Here is a 21,033-nt window from a genome sequence, read left to right on the forward strand (position 1 = left end):
TGTAGCAGTGGACACATGTCACTGTACATTTGTTAAAATCCACAGAAAACGCAACAGAATGAGTGCACTCTAATGTAAATTATGAAACTACTGTCTTGAATCCTGTACTAGGGCTCAGGCTATGCATCTTATCTAGTATGGAGAAATCCAGAATGGAACAAAGTCTTTTTTTAGGGTAATACAGTTTCCTTTCAGAATTGTGGAGCCCAAAGCATGAGGAACAGTCAATTTAGTGCATAAGGCAAGAAAAAGAAATCCTGGAGGGATGGGGTGGGGAGAGAGGTGGGAGGACACATGTTTACCTATGGCCAATTCATGTTGATGTATGGCAAAGCCATCACAATATCATAGAGTAATTATCCTCCATTTAAAATAAATAAATAAATTTTTAAAGAAATAAAACACATATAAATTGGAAGATAAGAAATAAAACTATGTCTTTATTTGTAGATGAAATAATCACCTATGTAGAAAACCCTACAGAATATATGAAAGAGCTACTAGAACCAATACGTGAGTTTACAAAGTTACAGAATAAAAGATTAATACATTAATCAACTGTATGTTTATATACTAGCAAGGAACAATCAAAGACCATTAAAAAAAAATACTGTTAACAACAGCATGAAAAATGTGAAGTAAATTTGACAAAAAGATGTATAAGATCTAAACACTAAAAATTACAAAACACTGCTGAGAGAAACTGACAAAGATCAAAATAAATGAGGGGATCCATCCATAGAGCAAAAGAGTCAACACTGCTAAGATTGCAACTCTCCCCAAATTGATGAACAGATTTAACACAGACCAAATCAAAATTCCAGTAGCTTTCCATGTACAAATTGGCAAGCTGATTACAATATTTATATGTAAGACAAAGGACCTAGCATAATCAAACAGATTTAAAAAGAACAAAGTTGAAGGACTTGCACTATTTGATTCAAAGACTTATTATAAAGCTTACAGTAATCAAGACAGTAAGGCATGGGCATTAAAACAGACAAATAAATCTGTATAAGAGAATAAAAAATGAAGAAATAGATCCACCATACACAGAAGACTGATTTTCAACAAATGTACAAAAGCTAGAAAAGATAATCTTTTTAATAAATGATGCTGGAACAACTGGCTATGCAAATACAAAAAAAATTAACTTTGACTCATATACACCAAATACAAATATTAACTCACAGTAGATCAAAGACCTATATGTAAAACCAAAAAATTCTAAAACTTCTACAGGAAAAAATAACAGAAAATCTTTGTGACTCTGAGCTAAGCAAACTTAGATCCAATACCAAAAGCAAGTATGAAGCAAAAAAAACCATCTGACATATCAAAATCTAAAACTGTTCCTCAAAAGACATTGTTAAGAAAAATAAAACAATAAACCAAACATTGGGATAAAATTTATGCAAAATATATATCTGACAATGAATTTGAATTTGGAATCCATAAAGAACTCTTATAACTCAATTATAGGACAAACAATCCAATTATTTTTTAAATCAGCAAAACATTCGGATAGAAACTTCACCAAAAAAGATACACGAATGGCAAATGAGCACATAAAAAAGTGCTCAATGTCATTAGCCTTCAAGAAAACACAAATTAAAACCACAATAAGATATCACTTCATATCTACTAGAATGTGGTGATTTAGTTATTAAGTCATGTCCGACTCTTGCAACCCCATGGATTATAGCCTGCCAGGCTCCTCTGTCCACAGGATTTTCCAGGCATGGTTACTGGAGTGGTTTGCCATTTCCTTCTCCAGAGGATCTTCCTGACCCAGGAATTGAACCCAGGTCTCCTGCACTCTGCAGTCAGATTCTTAACTGACTGAGCTATGAGGAAAGCTGCATCTACTAGAATGGTTACAGTTTAAAAAGACCGACTATACCAAGCATTACACAGATGTGGAAAAATAAGAGTCCCAATACACCACTGGTGGTAAACTACACTGAAAAACAGTTTTGGCAACTTCTTAAAAAGTTAAACATAGAACTATCATGTGATCCATCCATTCCATTCCAATTAACCAACAGATATGAAAGCAGATTGTTCACACAAAAAAATTTTTCACAAACATTCATGACCACTTTCTCTATAATCACCAATAACTGAAAACCACCCAAATATCCCCAAATGCAGTATATCCATAAAATGTAATAATACCCCAAAATAAATGGTAATGAAGTATTGCTACATCAAAAAATCACAGATGAGTCTCAAAACAATTAAACTGAGTAAAAGAAGCTAAACAAGAGTACATAGTATGAATACATTCATATATCTAAGTGTAGAAAATGCAAACAATACCTGGTAATAGAAAGCAGATTAGTGGTTACCTCAGCTCTTAGGTCAAGGGAGGTGCTCAGGGAGGAAGGGATTATAAAGGCACTTGAGAAAATGTTTGGAGGTAACTGAAAAATTCATTATCTTAATTGCAGTGATAATTTAAGGATCAATACATTTGTCAAAACTAATCAGACTATATACTTTAAATATGCACAGTTTATAGGCTATATATTAAAAGGTCCAACTACTAATATAACTTTTTGAAGGGAGGATATTATTAATTACTTCCTACTCCAAGCATCCCTAAATATCTGGTTAATTTCAAAAGTCATTAAGTTGAGTGCAGTTGCTTCTTGCTTAAATGGAGATATTCTTCAAATGTGTTATACCAAACAGCAATTGATATCAAATTATCTATGAAAGGAAAAACTCAGCAAACCATTAGAGTGAATTAGTTCAGTGGAAAGAGCTAAAATCCTTGGTTGAACAGTGAGTGGATCTAAACAATGTCTAAACAATTGGTTTTAGCAGCATAATCCAATTATCTCTCCAAATCTCTTCAAAATCAAGACCTATGTTGAAATATTCATTTCCCCCTTCCCAGAAAAATATCTACTACTGCTTCACTGACTACACTAAAGCCTTTGTGTGAATCACATCAAACTACCAGACCACCTTACCTGTCTCCTGAGAAACCTATATGCAGGACAAGAAGCAACACTTAGAAATGGAACAACTGGACATGATTCAAAATTGAGAGAAAGGAGTACAACAAGGCTGTATACTGTCCCCCTGCTTATTTAACTGCTATGAAGAGAACATCATGCAAAATGCCAGGCTGGATGAAGCACAAGCTGGAGTCAAGACCACCGGGAGAAATATCAACAACCTCAGATACGTAGATGATGCCACTCCAATGGCAGAAAATGAAGAGGAATTAAAGAGCCTTTCATGAGGGTGAAAGAGGAGAGGGAAAAAGCTGGCTAAAAACTACTGTTTGAACTAAGTTCAAACAAATTTTGAACTTAGTTCAACACTGAACTAAGTTCAAACAAAATGTTTGAACTAAACATTCAAAAAACTAAGATCATGGCATTCGGTCCCACCACCTCATGGCAAACAGATGGGGAAAAAGTAGAAGCAGTGACAGTTTTATTGAAATCACTGCTGCTGGTTTCAGTATTTGGACCCACCAGCCAATAAGAATATTTCTTAGTTCTTGCTTAAAAAAAATAAGACATACTGAACTGTGTATAAAATGCACCCATGAAATTGAGACTGTGCTACATAAGTACTACAACACAAAGTAAACCAAGTAGATGTAGAAAATTCATCTTTTCAAAGGATGAAAGTACCAAATGTTGTCAAGATGTAAATCATTCTTTTAACTAGAGTTTCTGAATCAGTATGGAAATGGTTCTAGGAGGGGAAAAGAGACCTCTGAGAACTTCCTCTTAAAGGAGGTTAAATATACCATCAGATAAGATTAAGGAGAAGAAAAAGTCGAAGTAGTGATAGATTCTCTTTTCTTGGGCTCCAAAATCACTGTGGATAGTGACTGCAGTCATGAAATTAAAAGACGTTTGTTCCTTGAAAGGAAAGCTATTGCAAACCTGAAGTGAAGTGAAGTGAAAGTCACTCAGTCGTGTCCAACTATTTGCGATCCCATGGACTATACAGTCCATGTGATTCTCTAGGCCAGAATACTGGAGTGAGTAGCCTTTTCCTTCCCCAGGGGATCTTCCCAACCCAGGGATTGAACCCAGGTCTCTTGCATTGCAGGCAAATTCTTTACCAACTGAGCTATCGGGGAAGCCCATGGCAAACCTAGACAGCATATTAAAAAGCAGAAGCATCACTTTGCCAACAAAGGTCTGTATGGTCTAAACTAACAGGTTTTTTTCAGTAGTCATGTACAGATGTGAGAGTTGGACCAGAAAGAAGGTAGAAGAATTGATGCTTTTGAACAGTGGTGTTGGAGAAGACTCTTGAGAGCCCCTTGGACTGCAAGGAGATCAAACTAGAAATCCTAAAGGAAATCAACCCTGAATATTCATTGGAAGGACTGATGCTGAGGCTGAAGCTCCAGTACTTTGGCCACCTGATGTGAAGAGCCGACTCAGTGGAAAAGACTGATGTTGGGAGAGATTAAAGGCAAAAGGAGAAGGGGCAACAGAGGATGAGATGGTAAGATACCATCACAGATTCAACAAACAAGGAGATAGTGGAGGACAAAGGAGCCTGGCATGCTGCAGTCCACTGAGCTGCAAAGAGTCAGACATGATTTAGTGAATGAACAACAATCTTTCCCATAAGTTTTTTCCTACATCTGTGACTCTATTTCTATTTTGTAAATAAGTTCATTTGTACCATTTTTTTTACACTCTACATATAAGTGATACTTTATGATAAACTGGTACTTTTAAAGTACTTAAATGATTTTAAACCATGTCCATGTCCTCTCTTAAAATAACATAAACTTTTCTCTGAAGCTATATAAATACCAAATTCTTAATAAGTCTGTTTTCCATGGTTAGTAGAAAGATAATATTTGGTTCAGTCTCTATCCAAAGTATGACAAATTTTGAATTGTAAAGAAATACAACTGTTTTTGAACTACGTTTGAATTTCACCATGGAGCCCAAGGGTTTGAATATTTGCTTACCTCGGACTTTAAAATATTTCACATGGTTTGCCACAGCCTCTGTAACACTTTCATCTGGGCAAGTTTTCACACCATTAGGAAATAAAGTAGATCGCTTTCTTCTGAGCAACCAATGTCTCTCAGTTTCTCTGTTGTCCAGAGGTTGTTTCTTTTTAGCAGATAGAGAAGAATCTGTGGATTCTGAGTCAGTCTGGAGAAAAGAAACTGTACTCTTGGGTTCTTGGATCTCTTCTAAAGACAAGTAGGTTTGTGCTACAGAGTGAAAGCATAAACAAAACTTCTGATGATGAATGAAGATATAGAATGAGAGGAAATAAACAAAAACTGATATCTGCACTATGTCTGGATTTTTAACTCAATGTTCAAATTACAGACCTATATGCTTCAAGAGAAGTGACGTATTCAATTTTTTCTCCATTTAATTCCTCCTCTTTATTTCAAGACTGTTAGTTATTGAAACCAAGTATATATTCAATTTCAACACAAGAAATAAGAAGAGGTAAGGTCTGAATCAAGAAACATTAATGAAGAGGAAAACCAGAATTATTGGAGAAATTATCACACAGTTTAAATGAAGCAATATTAAAGACTGATAGAGTAATATTTGATTCAATTCCTTACAGCAATCATATCAAATAATGTTTTTAGAGAAAATATACTACATATATAAAGAAAAATTTAAAAAGTAACACAGATTTTTAAATACCTGTTAACGATGGAAGGTTTCCTTCTATCAGGACAAATATCAAAATACACATAGAAATCTTCCCAAAATGAGGAAACATAATCATTTGAGCCAAAACCAAAAGGAGGAGGAGAGGCCAAACTCTGTAACTGAAAAGCCTTGAAATGTCCAGTAACAAACTGTTACAGAAGAAGTCTAACATTTATAAGTTTATGTTTAAGAACTAACAACCATTCCAAAATCATTATAAATTAGCTGAATAAAAATGGTGTCCTTTCAAAGTACCTCTCCCTTCTTTTCTGAAATAACTAACATGCTATGAGAGCAGGAGAGATAAGCTAATTAGGACAGATGGGAAGAGACAATTTCTTTGTTCTAATCTAGTCAGCTAAGCTCTTTACTAACACTATCCTTGCCTTTAATAAGCAGTCCACATAAAAATAATGTTTCCCCCAAAATAATAATGTTACACATACAACTCAGAATTTTACAATTTTTCTCAATCTATTAGATTTACATATTCTCTGATTTTCTCTACAACTGATTTAGAAGCATAAAATGCCCAGACCAACTACACTTGTCTACATCAGAAATAGAGAACTACATATAAAATAAAATCAGTTTTCTTGGAGCTGTTTCTGTTTATAATAAATCTACTGTCTTGTAAGCTACTGTCTGTCCCTCCTTGATTAAAAAACTTGAAAATCTCCCACTGTAACCACTTCTATCTCCTTCCTCATCTATAAAATAGAACAGGAATAGTAAAAATAACTCATGATAGAGATAGTGTAAGCATTACAGAGGTATTAAACTTTTTCTAAATCCTAGTTAAGTGATTGGCTTATGACTTTAAAAACAAAGTCAAGTTTGTTTTTTTATCCCAAGAATTGTGAAATAAAATCAGTATAAGCTTCTTTAAGAAGGCTTTCCCTTTCCACTGACAACGCTCTTACAACCTCTCTACCAGCTCTCAGTATCACACTCACACACATACCCTAAGCTGAACACACTCTGGTGATGCCAAAGAAACTATGATTTTTTTAAACAAGCATACTGAAACTGTTCATGTGTTCATTTCTCATATTAGACTATAAATGACCTAGGAATAAGAGCTGTCATTCATTTTTTTCTACCTTGTACATTTCCTGATAGTAGTAGATGCTCAAAAAATGTTCCCTGAACCGACAATCAAAATTAGCATATGCCTGTTAAAACAGAAGAAAAATTAATCTAAGCATCAATTATATGACATGCACTGAGTATCACACAATTTAAAATTTATATCTAAAAACCGGTCACCTTTTGTAAGGAAAAAAATTACACCTCAGCCTAATGAATTGGAAATATGTTTAATATAAAATGTTGGTATTCTCAAAGCATTATTTCCATATGAATTTACGAAAATGGATTTTAAACAATCTTCAAAACATATAAGGGACAGTGGTATCTTTGAAAAACATACAAACAAAAGTTAAGAAGTCACAATAAGATGTATTATATACTTGTTTTCCCAAAATTAGATATACAAAACAATGAATAGTCATCTAAAAAAGTTCCCTCCCCAACAAAGACACTGGGAATGAAACATGTAATTATAACTGTTTTTATAGGAACTCTCCAAAGGACAAATATCTTTAACAATAAAAAGGTGATGACACAAACATAAGGACACTAAGGCTTAACTCAAGTCACATGATTCTGAAATAAAACATCCCAATTGTTAGCTTCATCTTAAATTGCCTTTCCTTCACTGCTATACAGTTACAACATAAATCTAAGAGATGCCTAAAATAGAAGATTAAAATAATATTATTAAAAAAATTTTCTTATCTGAGAAAATACAATATAATTGTCCCCTCAAAATATTCCTGATAACATTAGAAGGTTGTAAAGAGTTGAATCATATGTAATACCATCATTATCACATCAATTCAGGACTGTTACCTGTCAGAACATTTAATAAAAACTTATGCTCCACCTGGTTCTTAAGTCTCTAAAAATTACAATTGAAAAATATAAAAGCAATGAAAGCAATCTGGCTTTTGCAGACAAATACTGGGTAAACAGAGCTATAAAATTATGTATTCAGTCCTAACAGTATATAAGAATTCAAGGATTTTTTTTTTAATTAAAGTTATGAAGACACCAGTTTTATCTTCTATACTTACAGAAACTGTATACATATTCTGGGATGTCAGAGTAGGATAGGAGTCAATATTTACATAGCTATACCTCAAATAAACTAAGTTGAGCTACATATGCAATTTTTTGTGATAGCTAAATTTTTTGCTCCAAATTCACTCTGAATGAACGAACTAAATTCTCAGATCCCCACACATGACAGCAAAAGAAACAAAACAAACAACAATTAGAGGAACAGTTCCATTTAGCAACTGAGAAAAATAAGCTGCGCTTTGAAAGAGTGAATTCTTATCACCATCCTAACATTGTTTTCTCGTATGCTATACAGAAGGGATGCCGTAAATGGCATTTTCTGAAGCCTTGATACTAAATTCTTTTTTTAAAAAAATACATAGTATTCATACTGCATGCTTGAGCTGCAAAGAATAAAACTACAATACAATGTGACTTGTCAACCAATTTGACAAGCACTGGGGCTGGCACCAGGGAGGACCTAACTCCCTTCAACTCCCAGTTATGTGGAAGTACAGATCACACAGCTTTATTATCTACAAAAACATTCCCACACTACATATACTATTGCATAATCCAATCATATTTAATCAGAAAATATTTATGAAATTATTTTGAATCAAATATTTATGAAACTTTAATTTCTATCTAATACATTAATCTATATTACACCCATTTCCAATCCATCTATCAGATCCCAACAATTCTAATAATATGTCTTATATATTTTAAATAATATACAATGACTTATAAAACTACTGCAAGTTATTTTCTTCTCTGTGAGCTGGCCAACACAAATGCCGGTAAGCGGCTTTCCAGTAATCGTATAGAGCATCTGTGTCATGTTTGTACAGATTAACTAGCTACTGCTGCCCTTCTGCTGCTGTAAATGAAGCTTCAAAATGAGCTCTCGAATATCTTCCCGTTTGGTCTTTATTACATGACGAGGGAACCATTTCTCCAGATGAATTGGAAGTTCAAAGTTAACAATAGGATCCTAATGAGAGAAAAGACAATGTAATCACTTTAGCAGTATAATTCAAATTTGCTCAAAAATCATTTTTATAAGAAATGAGAAATTGCTAACTTTTTAAAACAACAGCTTTAGTGAGACATAATTCACATAACATACAATTCACCTAAAGTATTCAATCGAATGATTTTCAGTATATTCAAAGTTGTGCAACCATCACCACAATCAACTTCATAGTATTTTCATTAAACTGCTAACTTTCGAACATCAAAATTAAACACCATATGTTCTGCTACAATTCATTTAAGTGAATTAGTGCAAACAGAATTAGTAAACAATGATTCAGTACAACACAGAAGTCAGGTTGGTTTGAACACAATCTTCTCCAACATGTTACTATTTTGTACTATTAAAACAAAGAGAAAAGCCAGGAGTAAATGAAGAATCTCAGATAAAAAACAGAAAATTCTACAGAAGTACCTTGTTTTAGTCTAGGGAAACAGCCAATTTAGTAGTTTCAAGAATTGCTACATTTTCCATTATGTTAAGCTTAACAAGGAAGTTGCAACTGCAAAGACAATTCTGCCTGTTTTCAAGAAAATAAACAAATAAATGCTGAAGACTACCCTAGATCAAGAACCTGATCTGCCTCTTGAGAAATCTGTATGCAGGTCAGGAAGCAACAGCTAGAACTGGACATGGAACAGACTGGTTCCAAATAGGAAAAGGAGTTCGTCAAGGCTGTATATTGTCACCCTGCTTATTTAACTTATATGCAGAGTACATCATGAGAAACACTGGACTGGAAGAAGCACAAGCTGGAATCAAGATTGCTGGGAGAAATATCAATAACCTAAGATATGCAGATGACACCACCCTTATGGCAGAAAGTGAAGAGGAACTAAAGAGCCTCTTGATGAAAGTGAAAGAGGAGAGTGAAAAAGTTGGCTTAAAGCTCAACATTCAGAAAACTAAGATCATGGCATCTGGTCCCATCACTTCATGGCAAATAGATGGGGAAACAGTATCAGACTTTATTTTTTGGGCTCCAAAATCACTGCAGATGGTGACTGCAGCCATGAAATTAAAAGACGCTTACTCCTTGGAAGGAAAGTTATGACTAACCTAGATAGCATATTCAAGCAGAGACACTACTTTGCCAACAAAGGTCCGTCTAGTCAAGGCTATGGTTTTTCCTGTGGTCATGTATGGATGTGAGAGTTGGACTGTGAAGAAGGCTGAGCGCCGAAGAATTGATGCTTTTGAACTGTGGTGTTGGAGAAGACTCTTGAGAGTCCCTTGGACTGCAAGGAGATCCAACCAGTCCATTCTGAAGGAGATCAGCCCTGGGATTTCTTTGGAGGGAATGATGCTGAAGCTGAAACTCCAGTACTTTGGCCATCTCATGCGAAGAGTGACTCATTGGAAAAGACTCTGATGCTGGGAGGGATTGAGGGCAGGAGAAGAAGGGGACGCCAGAGGATGAGATGAGATGACTGATGGCATCACTGACTCGATGGACTTGAGTCTGAGTGAAGTCCGGGAGTTGGTGATGGACAGGGAGGCCTGGAGTGCTGCGATTCATGGGGTCGCAAAGAGTCGGACACGACTGAGCAACTGAACTGAACTGAACTGACCCTAGATCATGTTTATAAATCTGATGAAACTATTAGAAGCTAGATGTAAGAAGGACTTACTTAAAAAGGAAATTAAGAATCCCAGGGTTTAAAGCTGAAATAATGGGCTGACTGTGATTCTAGGAGCGTATGTCAGTGGAGATTTAACTGTGCAAGTATTTTTATTAGAATTAATGTTGTTTTTCTTAGGCCTAGTTACAAAGTTCCACAGGTTTTGAGTGATCAACCTGAAACCTGTTTTCTTCCACCCACTGTCTGTTATATTAGTGCACAAATTTGTGAAACACAAGGTTTAGCTTTTTGAGCTCCCCACCCCCTAGGAATCTTAAGTGGTGCTACAACCTAAATTAGATATATACTCTACAGACTGGGGCTACATAAAGTAGAATTATAAAGCAGATTCAGAATATGTTATGTAATAAGACATTCTGGATAATCTAAAAATAAAATCAAATCTCTTTGAAAAGAGTATTAGAAGATCAGAATTCTCATCCTATAAGGCAGTTCCAGTGTAGAATAAAAAAAGAAAAAAAAACATAATAACACATTTAGTGGTTTCCATAATGTATACCATCTTCTACTATAATCAATTCTCCCCAATTATACCAAAAGTTGTAACTGCATACTATAACCTTCATGCTTTGAAAGTACATTTAAGGATTATCTAAACAAGCCTCTGGTCAAAAATATCCTGTTTCTACAGCCATTTTCATAAATAATATTGGTTATGACTGAAGTAATAAGCTAACAGTTAAAAAAAAAAAAAGAGTGATTCCTTACTATTTAAAACTCTTTTTAATGTTGCTACAGTTCCTATAGAATCTCTGACAAGCTAGAAAATAATACCCATTCTTGTCATTGTACTTATGTAGCTGATGGTTTTCTGAGATTCTTCAATACACAAGTCTTTGGTCTTGAAATTTTTCTTCAACTTTGTCTGTCTTATTCTCTCTCTGCCTCGAATCCATCTGCGACTCCAATTATAGGTAAATTAGACTTTTGACTGTACCACACTTGTCTCTTTTGCACTGCTCTCTTCTTTACATGCTTTTTCCTTTCTTAGCCACAGTGGGATACTTTCTAGTGTCCTTTTTTAAAGTTCTCTAATCCTGTCTTCTGTTGTATTCAGTCTGCTATTAAACCCAGCCAGTAAGTTCTTAATTTTAGATATATCAGTATGCACTTTCAGTTCTAGAATGTCCACTCAACACTTTTTTTAAAAGCAGATTCCATTTTCACCCATATTGTTCATCTTTGATTATTTTCTCCAATAAATTAATCAAATTATTTTAAAGTTCTTATCTTTTAACTCCAATATTTGGGTTATATATGGTTCTATGTCTTTTTTTTTTTTTTCTTGATTACCTCTAACATTTTCCTGCTTCTTTGCTTGCCCAGTAATTTGTGATTATATGCTAGTAACTGTGAATAAAAAACTTATTTATATCTTTACATACCTTAAAGAAGCTTTCCACATACTGCAGTAAATACACACCACAATCACTGCTATTATCCTGTTTAGGAACTTTAGGGCACAGGTCCACCATGTTTGTTTTGCTGAATTCACGATGAGTTTTTCGTTTAACTTCCCATTCTACCTCTAAATACCTTAAATCAACAAAAAGTAGAGTGACGTGAATAGAAATTTCTTTACTGTTATGTAAACTTACACAAGGACTTCCCTGGTGGCTCAGATGGTAAAGCGTCTGTCTACAATGCAGGAGACCTGGGTTCGAGCCCTGGGTTGGGAAGATCCCCTGGAGAAGGAAATGGCAATCCACTCCAGTACTATTGCCTGGAAAATCCCATGGACAGAGGTGCCTGGTAGGCTACAGTCTATGGGGTCACAAAGAGTCGGACACGACTGAGCGACTTCACTTTCACTTTTCACTTTCAAACTTTCACGAAGATGTAAAAACATCTGCTGCCAAATATGTTGCCTCCAGCCACATTTCAAAAGACTTAAACCTTAACAGCACAAATTATAACTTGTGAGGCTTCAAAAATGCTAATAAAATCATCTGAATTTCAAACTAAAAACTAGACTTTTTACAACAACTCAACTTTTACAACTTATATAAGTCACTTATATTTACAAAGTAAACTTCAGTTGCTAGTTTTTTCCAGATCCTATAGCAAATTTTAAAATTACCACCAGACACACAAAATAAGAATGTGAAAGAGTTTTTTTTTTCCTAAAGTGTTACTTTTGTTCAATTGTGAATACAAATTTCAAATTTACTTTCAATATAAATCCTTGAGAAATGTTTTATACATAATGGGGTTATTATTAATTAGATTTATAGACCTCACCTAAGTACTTAATAGAATATAACTTCTGATCTAATCTTTTAAGTAATTCTTAAGTCAACTTACCAATTATTGAGATTATAGTAAAATCATCACTACTTACTCTCGTAAATTCTGAACTGTGTTTTGTATAGAAGCAGCTTTCAAGGAATCTAGTATGAGAATGCATGGCCTATGAAAAGCAAAGAAAGAAGTCAAGATGTATGTATTTGTATATGAAGTAAACATAAATATCTAAACTATGTGTCACAGCATGTACGCACCTTTTACACATCTTCTTTGGTACTGTCACATTCATCTCAGGACTCTGAAATAACATATGAATTTTTATGACTTTGAAATCAAAGCCAGCTTGAATAAATAAATTTTCAGTCATTTTAAAAAATGTTTCAAATAACTTTAAAATTTCAAATGAGAGTTCTTTTCATCATCTCAACTAAGCCAAATTCATTTTTAAAATTTATTATTTTCTGTCACTGGTGAAAGAGTTTATAAACTTTTACATGTGACCTTAAGAAGTTATGGAGCTTTAAAATAGCCTAAAAAACAAACTGGAACTTGAATTACTTGTATTCAGAGTTGCCATCTTAAACAAAGATAAACAAGTTAATTGAATCTGTCCTTAATAACATTTTCTTAACTCAGTAAATGAAGTCAGTAGCGACACACTTCTTCCTTTTGAAGCACAAGAAGCAAAGAATTAATGTATATTAAGGGACAAGAGAGGGCTATCCTTGTGGCTCAGCTGGTAAAGAATCCACCTGCAAAGTGGGAGACCTGGGTTCGATCCCTGGGTTGGGAAGATCCCCTGGAGCAGGGAAAGGCTACCCACTCCAGTATTCTGGCCTGGAGAATTCCATGAACTGTATAATGGGGTTGCAAAGAGTTGGACACAACTGAGCAACTTTTCACTTTCACTTTCAAGGACAAGAGATGGGGTATTTTGTTATTTTTGCTGATAAATTTAAGAATCAATAGATAAAACTTTCTTTAATATGCAGAACTTCTCAGTTATTTTTATTATGCTAATATAACAGTAAATTTCAAAGATGGAAATAGAACACAGGATTTACTCAGCTTCAGTTCAGTTCAGTCACTCAGTCCTGTCCGACTCTTCGCGACCCCATGAATCGCAGCACGCCAGACCTCCCTGTCCATCACCAAATCCCGGAGTTCACTCAGACTCACACCCATCAAGTCAGTGATGCCATCCAGGCATCTCATCCTCTGTCGTCCCCTTCTCCTCCTGCCCGCAATCCCTCCCAGCAACAGAGTCTTTTCCAATGAGTTACTCTTCGCATGAGATGGCCAAAGTACTGGAGTTTCAGCTTCAGCATCATTCCCTCCAAAGAAATCCCAGGGCTGATCTCCTTCAGAATGGACTGGTTGGATCTCCTTGCAGTCCAAGGGACTCTCAAGAGTCTTCTCCAACACCACAGTTCAAAAGCATCAATTCTTCGGCGCTCAGCCTTCTTCACAGTCCAACTCTCACATCCATACATGACCACAGGAAAAACCATAGCCTTGACTAGACGGACCTTTGTTGGCAAAGTAGTGTCTCTGCTTGAATATGCTATCTAGGTTGGTCATAACTTTCCTTCCAAGGAGTAAGCGTCTTTTAATTTCATGGCTGCAGTCACCATCTGCAGTGATTTTGGAGCCCAAAAAATAAAGTCTGATACTGTTTCCCCATCTATTTGCCATGAAGTGATGGGACCAGATGCCATGATCTTAGTTTTCTGAATGTTGAGCTTTAAGCCAACTTTTTCACTCTCCTCTTTCACTTTCATCAAGATGCTCTTTAGTTCCTCTTCACTTTCTGCCATAAGGGTGATGTCATTTGCATATCTGAGGTTATTGATATTTCTCCCAGCAATCTTGATTCCAGCTTGTGCTTCTTCCAGTCCAGCGTTTCTCATGATGTACTCTGCATATAAGTTAAATAAGCAGGGTGACAATTTACAGCCTTGACGAACTCCTTTTCCTATTTGGAACCAGTCTGTTGTTCCATGTCCAGTTCTAACTTGCTTCCTGACCTGCATACAAATTTCTCAAGAGGCAGGTCAGGTGGTCTGGTATTCCCATCTCTTTCAGAATTTTCCACAGTTTATTGTGATCCACACAGTCAAAGGCTTTGGCATAGTCAATAAAGCAGAAATAGATGTTTCTCTGGAACTCTCTTGCTTTTTCCATGATCCAGTGGATGTTGGCAATTTGATCTCTGGTTCCTCTGCCTTTTCTAAAACCAGCTTGAACATCAGGAAGTTCACGGTTCACATATTGCTGAAGCCTGGCTTGGAGAATTTTGAGCATTACTTTACTAGCGTGTGAGATGAGTGCAATTGTGCGGTAGTTTGAGCATTCTTTGGCATTGCCTTTCTTTGGGATTGGAATGAAAACTGACCTTTTCCAGTCTTGTGGCCACTGCTGAGTTTTCCAAATTTGCTGGCATATTGAGTGCAGCACTTTCACAGCATCATCTTTCAGGATTTGGAATAGCTCAACTGGAATTCCATCACCTCCACTAGCTTTGTTCGTAGTGATGCTTTGTAAGGCCCACTTGACTTCACATTCCAGGATGTCTGGCTCTAGGTCAGTGATCACACCATCGTGATTATCTGGGTCGTGAAGATCTTTTTTGTACAGTTCTTCTGTGTATTCTTGCCATCTCTTCTTAATATCTTCTGCTTCTGTTAGGTCCATACCATTTCTGTCCTTTATCGAGCCCATCTTTGCATGAAATGTTCCCTTGGTATCTCTAATTTTCTTGAAGAGATCTCTAGTCTTTCCCATTCTGTTGTTTTCCTCTATTTCTTTGCATTGATCGCTGAGGAAGGCTTTCTTATCTCTTCTTGCTATTCTTTGGAACTCTGCATTCAGATGCTTATATCTTTCCTTTTCTCCTTTGCTTTTCGCTTCTCTTCTTTTCACAGCTATTTGTAAGGCCTCCCCAGACAGCCATTTTGCTTTTTTGCATTTCTTTTTCTTGGGGATGGTCTTGATCCCTGTCTCCTGTACAATGTCATGAACCTCATTCCATAGTTCATCAGGCACTCTATCTATCAGATCTAGGCCCTTAAATCTATTTCTCACTTCCACTGTATAATCATAAGGGATTTGACTTAGGTCATACCTGAATGGTGAAGTGGTTTTCCCTACTTTCCTCAATTTAAGTCTGAATTTGGCAATAAGTTCAGGATCTGAGCCACAGTCAGCTCCTGGTCTTGTTTTTGCTGACTGTATAAGCTTCTCTATCTTTGGCTGCAAAGAATATAATCAATCTAATTTCGGTGTTGACCATCTGGTGATGCCCATGTATAGAGTCTTCTCTTGTGTTGTTGGAAGAGGGTGTTTGTTATGACCAGTGCATTTTCTTGGCAAAACTCTATTAGTTTTTGCCCTGCTTCATTCCGTATTCCAAGGCCAAATTTGCCTGTTACTCCAGGTGTTTCTTGACTTCCTACTTTTGCATTCCAGTCCCCTATAATGAAAAGGACATCTTTTTTGGGTGTTAGTCCTAAAAGGTCTTGTAGGTCTTCATAGAACCGTTCAACTTCAGGTTCTTCAGCATTACTGGTTGGGGCATAGACTTGGATTACTGTGATATTGAATGGTTTGCCTTGGAAATGAACAGAGATCATTCTGTCATTTTTGAGATTGCATCCAAGTACTGCATTTCAGACTCTTTTGCTGACCATGATGTTACTCAGTTACTCAGCTTAACTGACTTTAAAATCCTTTTTATCATAAATGCATCTTAAAACAGAACTCAATTTGGGAAACCTGGCTCTAGAAGCAAGAAAAAAACTCCCCTATTCCGCCACGGTGACATTAAAGAAGAAAACCTTCCTTCTGCCCAGTCTGTTCCAGTGACAATAAAGACATAAGCCTTTGCCAGCGAGGCTACTGCTATCTGTATGTAAGAAAAATAATTAGGTGACTACCTTAATCAATTAAGATACCAAATCTAGACCATAAATATCAGTTTAGAGGTATATTTGAAGAAAAGTTAACAGTAACTATCTTAGCCACAGAAGTCATATGGATTAACCATGAGTCCACTTTGAATGATTTTTACCAACAATTTATAAAAATAGAAAGTGGAATGTAAAATATTGTATAGGAGGTGGTGACCAAAACCATCCCAAAGGAAAAAAAAATGCAAGAAGGCAAAGTGGTTGTCTGAGGAGGCTGAGAAAAGCAGAGAAGCAAAAGGCAAGAGGAAAAGAGAAAGATATATCCAACTGAATGCAGAGTTAAGGAGAATAGTAAGGAGAGGTAAGAAAGCTTTTTTACATAACCAATACAAAGAAATAAAGGGAAACAATAGAATGGGAAAGACTAGAGATCTCTTCAAGAAAATTGGAGATATCAAGAGAACATTTCATGCAACAATGGGCATGAAAAAAGAAACAGTAAGGACCTAACAGAAGCAGAAGGGATTAAGGAGCGTCAGCAAGAATATACAGAACTATACAAAAAAAGGTCTTAATGACCTGGATTAATGGCCTGTATAACCATGATAGTGTGGTCACTCACCTAGAAACAGAAAACCTGGAGTGTGATGTCAAGTGGGCTTTAGGAAGCATTACTATGAACAAAGCTAGTGGAGGTGATGGAATTCCAGTTGAGCTATTTCAAATCCTAAAAGATAATGCTATTAAAGTGCTCACTCAATATACCAGCAAATTTGGAAAACTCAGCAGTAGCCACAGGACTAGAAAAAGTCAGTTTTCAATCCAGTCCCAAAGAAGGGCAATGCCAAAGAATGTTCAAACTATCACACAATTGCATTCATTTCACATGCTAGGAAAGTAATGCTAAAAACCCTTCGAGCTAGGCTTCAGCAGTATGTGAACTGAGAATTTCCAGATGTACCAGCTGGATTTAGAAAAGGCAGAGGAAATAGAGATCAAATTGCCAACATTCATTGAATCATAGAGAAAGCAATGGAATTCCAGAAAAACATCCACTTCTGCTTCATTGACTATGCAAAAAGCCTTTGACTATGGAAAATTCTTAAAAGACATGGGAATACCAGAACACCTTACCTGTCTCCTGAGAAACCTATATGTGGGTCAAGAAGCAACAGTCAGAACGGGACATGGAACAACAGAATGGTTCAAAATTGGGAAAGGAGTATGTCAAGGCTGTATACTGTCACCCTGCTTATTTAACTTCTATGAGGAGTACATCATATGAAATGCTGGACTGGATGAATCACAGGCTGGAATCAAGATGGTCAGGAAAAATATCAACAACCTCAGGTATGCAAATGATACTACTCTAGTGGCAGAAAGTGAAGAACTAAAGAGCCTCTTGATGTTGGTGAAAGAGGAGAGTAAAAAAGCTGGCTTTCAACTCAACAGTCAAAAAACTAAGATCATGGCATCTGGTCCCATCACTTCACGGCAAACAGAAGAGGAAAAAGTAGAAACAGTGACAGATTTAGGCTCCAAAATCACTGTGGAAGGTGACTGCAGCCATGAAAAGACACTTGGTCCTTGGAAGGAAAGCAAGACAAACCTACACAGTGTATTAAAACCAGAGACAACACTTTGCTGACAAAGGTTTGTATAGTCAAAGCTATGGTTTTTCCAGCAGTCATGTACAGATGTGAGAGCAGGAACTTAAAGAAGGCTGAAAGTGCAAGTCACTCAGTCGTGTCAGACTCTTTGCAACTCCATGAACTATACAGTCCATGGAATTCTCTAGGCTAGAATACTGGAGTGGGTAGCCTTTCCCTTCTCCAGGGGATCTTCCCAACCCAGGGATCGAATCCCATCTCCCACATTACAGGCAGATTCCTTACCAGCTGAGCCACAAGGGAAGCCCAAAGAAGGCTGAGCACTGAAAAATTTATGCTTTTGAATTGTGTTGTTGGACAAGACTCTTGAGAGTCTCTGGACTGCAAGGAGATCCAACCAGTCAATCCTAAAGGAAATCAACCCTGAATATTGATTGGAGGACTGATGCTGAAGCTGAAGCTCCAATATTTTGACCACCTGATACAAAGAGCTGTCTCGCTGAAAAAGACCCTGATGCTGGGAGAGACTGAGGGCAGGAAGAGAAGGAGGCAACAGAGGATGAGATGGTTGGATAGCATCACCAACTCAATGGACATGGATTTGAGCAAACTCTGGGAGAAGGACAGGGAAGCCTGGCATGCTGTAGTCCATGGGATCACAAAGAGTCAGATATGACAACAAGTGAACAACAATTCTTGCAAAAACTGATGAAATGATGAAGAATAAAAGTACATTTTCCCATAGAAATTGGAAAAGTAGCTGACCAAGATGATCAGATAAAGTACTAAATAAATGAATCTAGGAAGTTAAAGTAAGATAAACAGATGCAAAAAGAAAGACAATTTCCCTTGATATCTTTCCTATACCAACAAAATAAATCAAAGAATCATGCTGCTGCTGCTAAGTCGCTCTGTGCGACCCCATAGACGGCAGCCCACCAGGCTCCCCTGTCCCTGGGATTCTCCAGGCAAGAATAATGGAGTGGGTTGCCATTTCCTTCTCCAATGCATGAAAGTGAAAAGTGAAAGTGAAGCCACTCAGTCGTGTCCGACTCTTAGTGACCCCATGGACTGCAGCCCACCAGGCTCCTCCGTCCATGGGATTCTCCAGGCAAGAGTACTAGAGTGGGCTGCCATTGCCTTCTCATAAATCAGCATAATTTAATCATATGGTCCACCTGTATCTGTCATAGCCTACCTAGCTAAGCCTTATTTAAGAGAGAGAATTGTTATATTCATGAGTTTTCCTCCCTTCACATTTATAAAAACACACTTACTTGAGAATCTTCTGTACCTGAGGACAGTGCGGAAGAAGTATGCAGATCATTATCTAGTTAGAAATAACAAAACAGTTATGTGTGTTTATTTTATGTCTACTACAAAGTAGTGGGATAAAAAATGTAATGTGTATGCACACTAGTAGTTAAAGGAAAAAGAATACCTGGGAACTACTCAATTTTTTTTAATGGTTAATATTACAAAAAAATTCAAGTGATAGATAAAACAGACAATGCTTAATTAGCTGTCATCAGACAATACATAAACCCTACAGCCAAATCTTGAAATACCAGTTAGCTGGGCCAATTTCCTATAAAAAGACAACCTTCATAGAATGCTCATTTATCAAAATCTCTGCTGTTTTAATGCAGAGGTCCATTAATTCACCTAGTAATAATTCTTCTAACATATGATCATAGGGTATTGCATAAATAAACTTTTACAGCACAGAAGAATTAGACAAAATTGAAAATAATCAGTTATTTTTTCAGCTTTTCTTTCTCCCACAAAAGATACAGGCTTTGGCTAGTATTAATGTTAATGACTAATATTAATTGTGCTTGCTGCTTAGGCTACAGCTATAAAATATAGTTTGATTTTTTTCTCAAAGAAAGTAGGCTTATTTACCTACTTAAGATCTATCTGGGTTGCAACATAAAAATCATGGAAGAAAGAGACCCCTATATTACCTAATAAAATTACAAATGTCAACACAACCTGTCTTGATTTATACCAAGAGAAAGAAAAAAAGGGTAGATTTCAAGTTATGCCTGAAGATACATGATATGAATTCTTAGCAAGAATATTTTATAAAAAGTGCTATGATAAACTTGATATAACAGTATAACTTGAAAATTCCATTTTGTTTATATATGAGTCTACATGAAAATTTCAGATATTTCTTCTAATAAACTAAATGATAAAAAATAATTATACTATTTATACTACCTTTCAACCTCATATTGTTCTCTATTATCATTTTAACTTTACCATCATTATTAAAAATATGATCCACATTAAGTTTATCACCTATTGTTCTGCTGTCATGGTGGGATTCCTCAGCCTGGGAGTGCTGGGGTATAGTTTGTGGAAAATCTTCATACACAACTTCTTCTAACCATGGAAAACAAATGACTGCAAGATACCAGTGAGACCTGTTGAAAAAGAAATATAATCTTAACACAAAATCTAAACAATATAGAAGAATATGTTCTAGAACTATAGCTGAGAAGGTGGGTATGACAAATATTAAATCTGAAGAAGTTCACTGTAATACCTGAACAAACATTTCACAACTAATTTTAAAAAGTACTACGACTTCTTAGGCTAAAATCTGAGTAATTCAAACTTACTTTTATATAATTAATATTTCCTGCTGAGGATTTGCTTTAATAAATAAACAGACTTACAGCATCATCTTTTTTTCTTTTAGTGCTTAAAGAGTTTGTTCTCTTAAATATTTGAAGATTCACCCTGAATGCTTTTCCTTTTTTGTTTAGAAAA

At 36.0% G+C, this 21,033-nt stretch overlaps 2 protein-coding genes across 15 annotated transcripts in view; both read right to left on the reverse strand.

Moving 5' to 3' along the window:
* IMPG2 (interphotoreceptor matrix proteoglycan 2) overlaps positions 1 to 6,856 on the reverse strand; it is a 75,089-nt gene extending 68,233 nt beyond the window's left edge. The window contains exons 1-2 of the mRNA XM_055567965.1: positions 5,673 to 6,856; positions 4,967 to 5,218 (exon numbers count right to left, since the gene is read on the reverse strand). Coding sequence (XP_055423940.1) covers positions 4,967 to 5,218; positions 5,673 to 5,853 — 433 coding nt within the window. The 5' untranslated portion in view covers positions 5,854 to 6,856. The remainder of the gene's footprint in view (positions 1 to 4,966; positions 5,219 to 5,672) is intronic.
* Positions 6,857 to 6,984: 128 nt separating this feature from the next.
* SENP7 (SUMO specific peptidase 7) overlaps positions 6,985 to 21,033 on the reverse strand; it is a 185,782-nt gene continuing 171,733 nt past the window's right edge. For 13 of the 14 annotated variants that reach the window (XM_055567971.1, XM_055567972.1, XM_055567975.1 and 10 more), the window contains 6 exons: positions 20,560 to 20,684; positions 19,530 to 19,582; positions 12,989 to 13,032; positions 12,829 to 12,897; positions 11,873 to 12,023; positions 6,985 to 8,802 (listed from right to left, as the gene is read on the reverse strand). In XM_055567971.1, the coding sequence (XP_055423946.1) occupies positions 8,665 to 8,802; positions 11,873 to 12,023; positions 12,829 to 12,897; positions 12,989 to 13,032; positions 19,530 to 19,582; positions 20,560 to 20,684 (580 nt within the window). In that variant the 3' untranslated portion in view covers positions 6,985 to 8,664. The remainder of the gene's footprint in view (positions 8,803 to 11,872; positions 12,024 to 12,828; positions 12,898 to 12,988; positions 13,033 to 19,529; positions 19,583 to 20,559; positions 20,685 to 21,033) is intronic. The other variant, XM_055567983.1, reaches the window with a different exon arrangement.

The sequence above is a fragment of the Bubalus kerabau genome, chromosome 2, assembly GCF_029407905.1.
Source record: "Bubalus kerabau isolate K-KA32 ecotype Philippines breed swamp buffalo chromosome 2, PCC_UOA_SB_1v2, whole genome shotgun sequence".
In the NCBI taxonomy this organism is placed as follows: domain Eukaryota; kingdom Metazoa; phylum Chordata; class Mammalia; order Artiodactyla; family Bovidae; genus Bubalus; species Bubalus kerabau.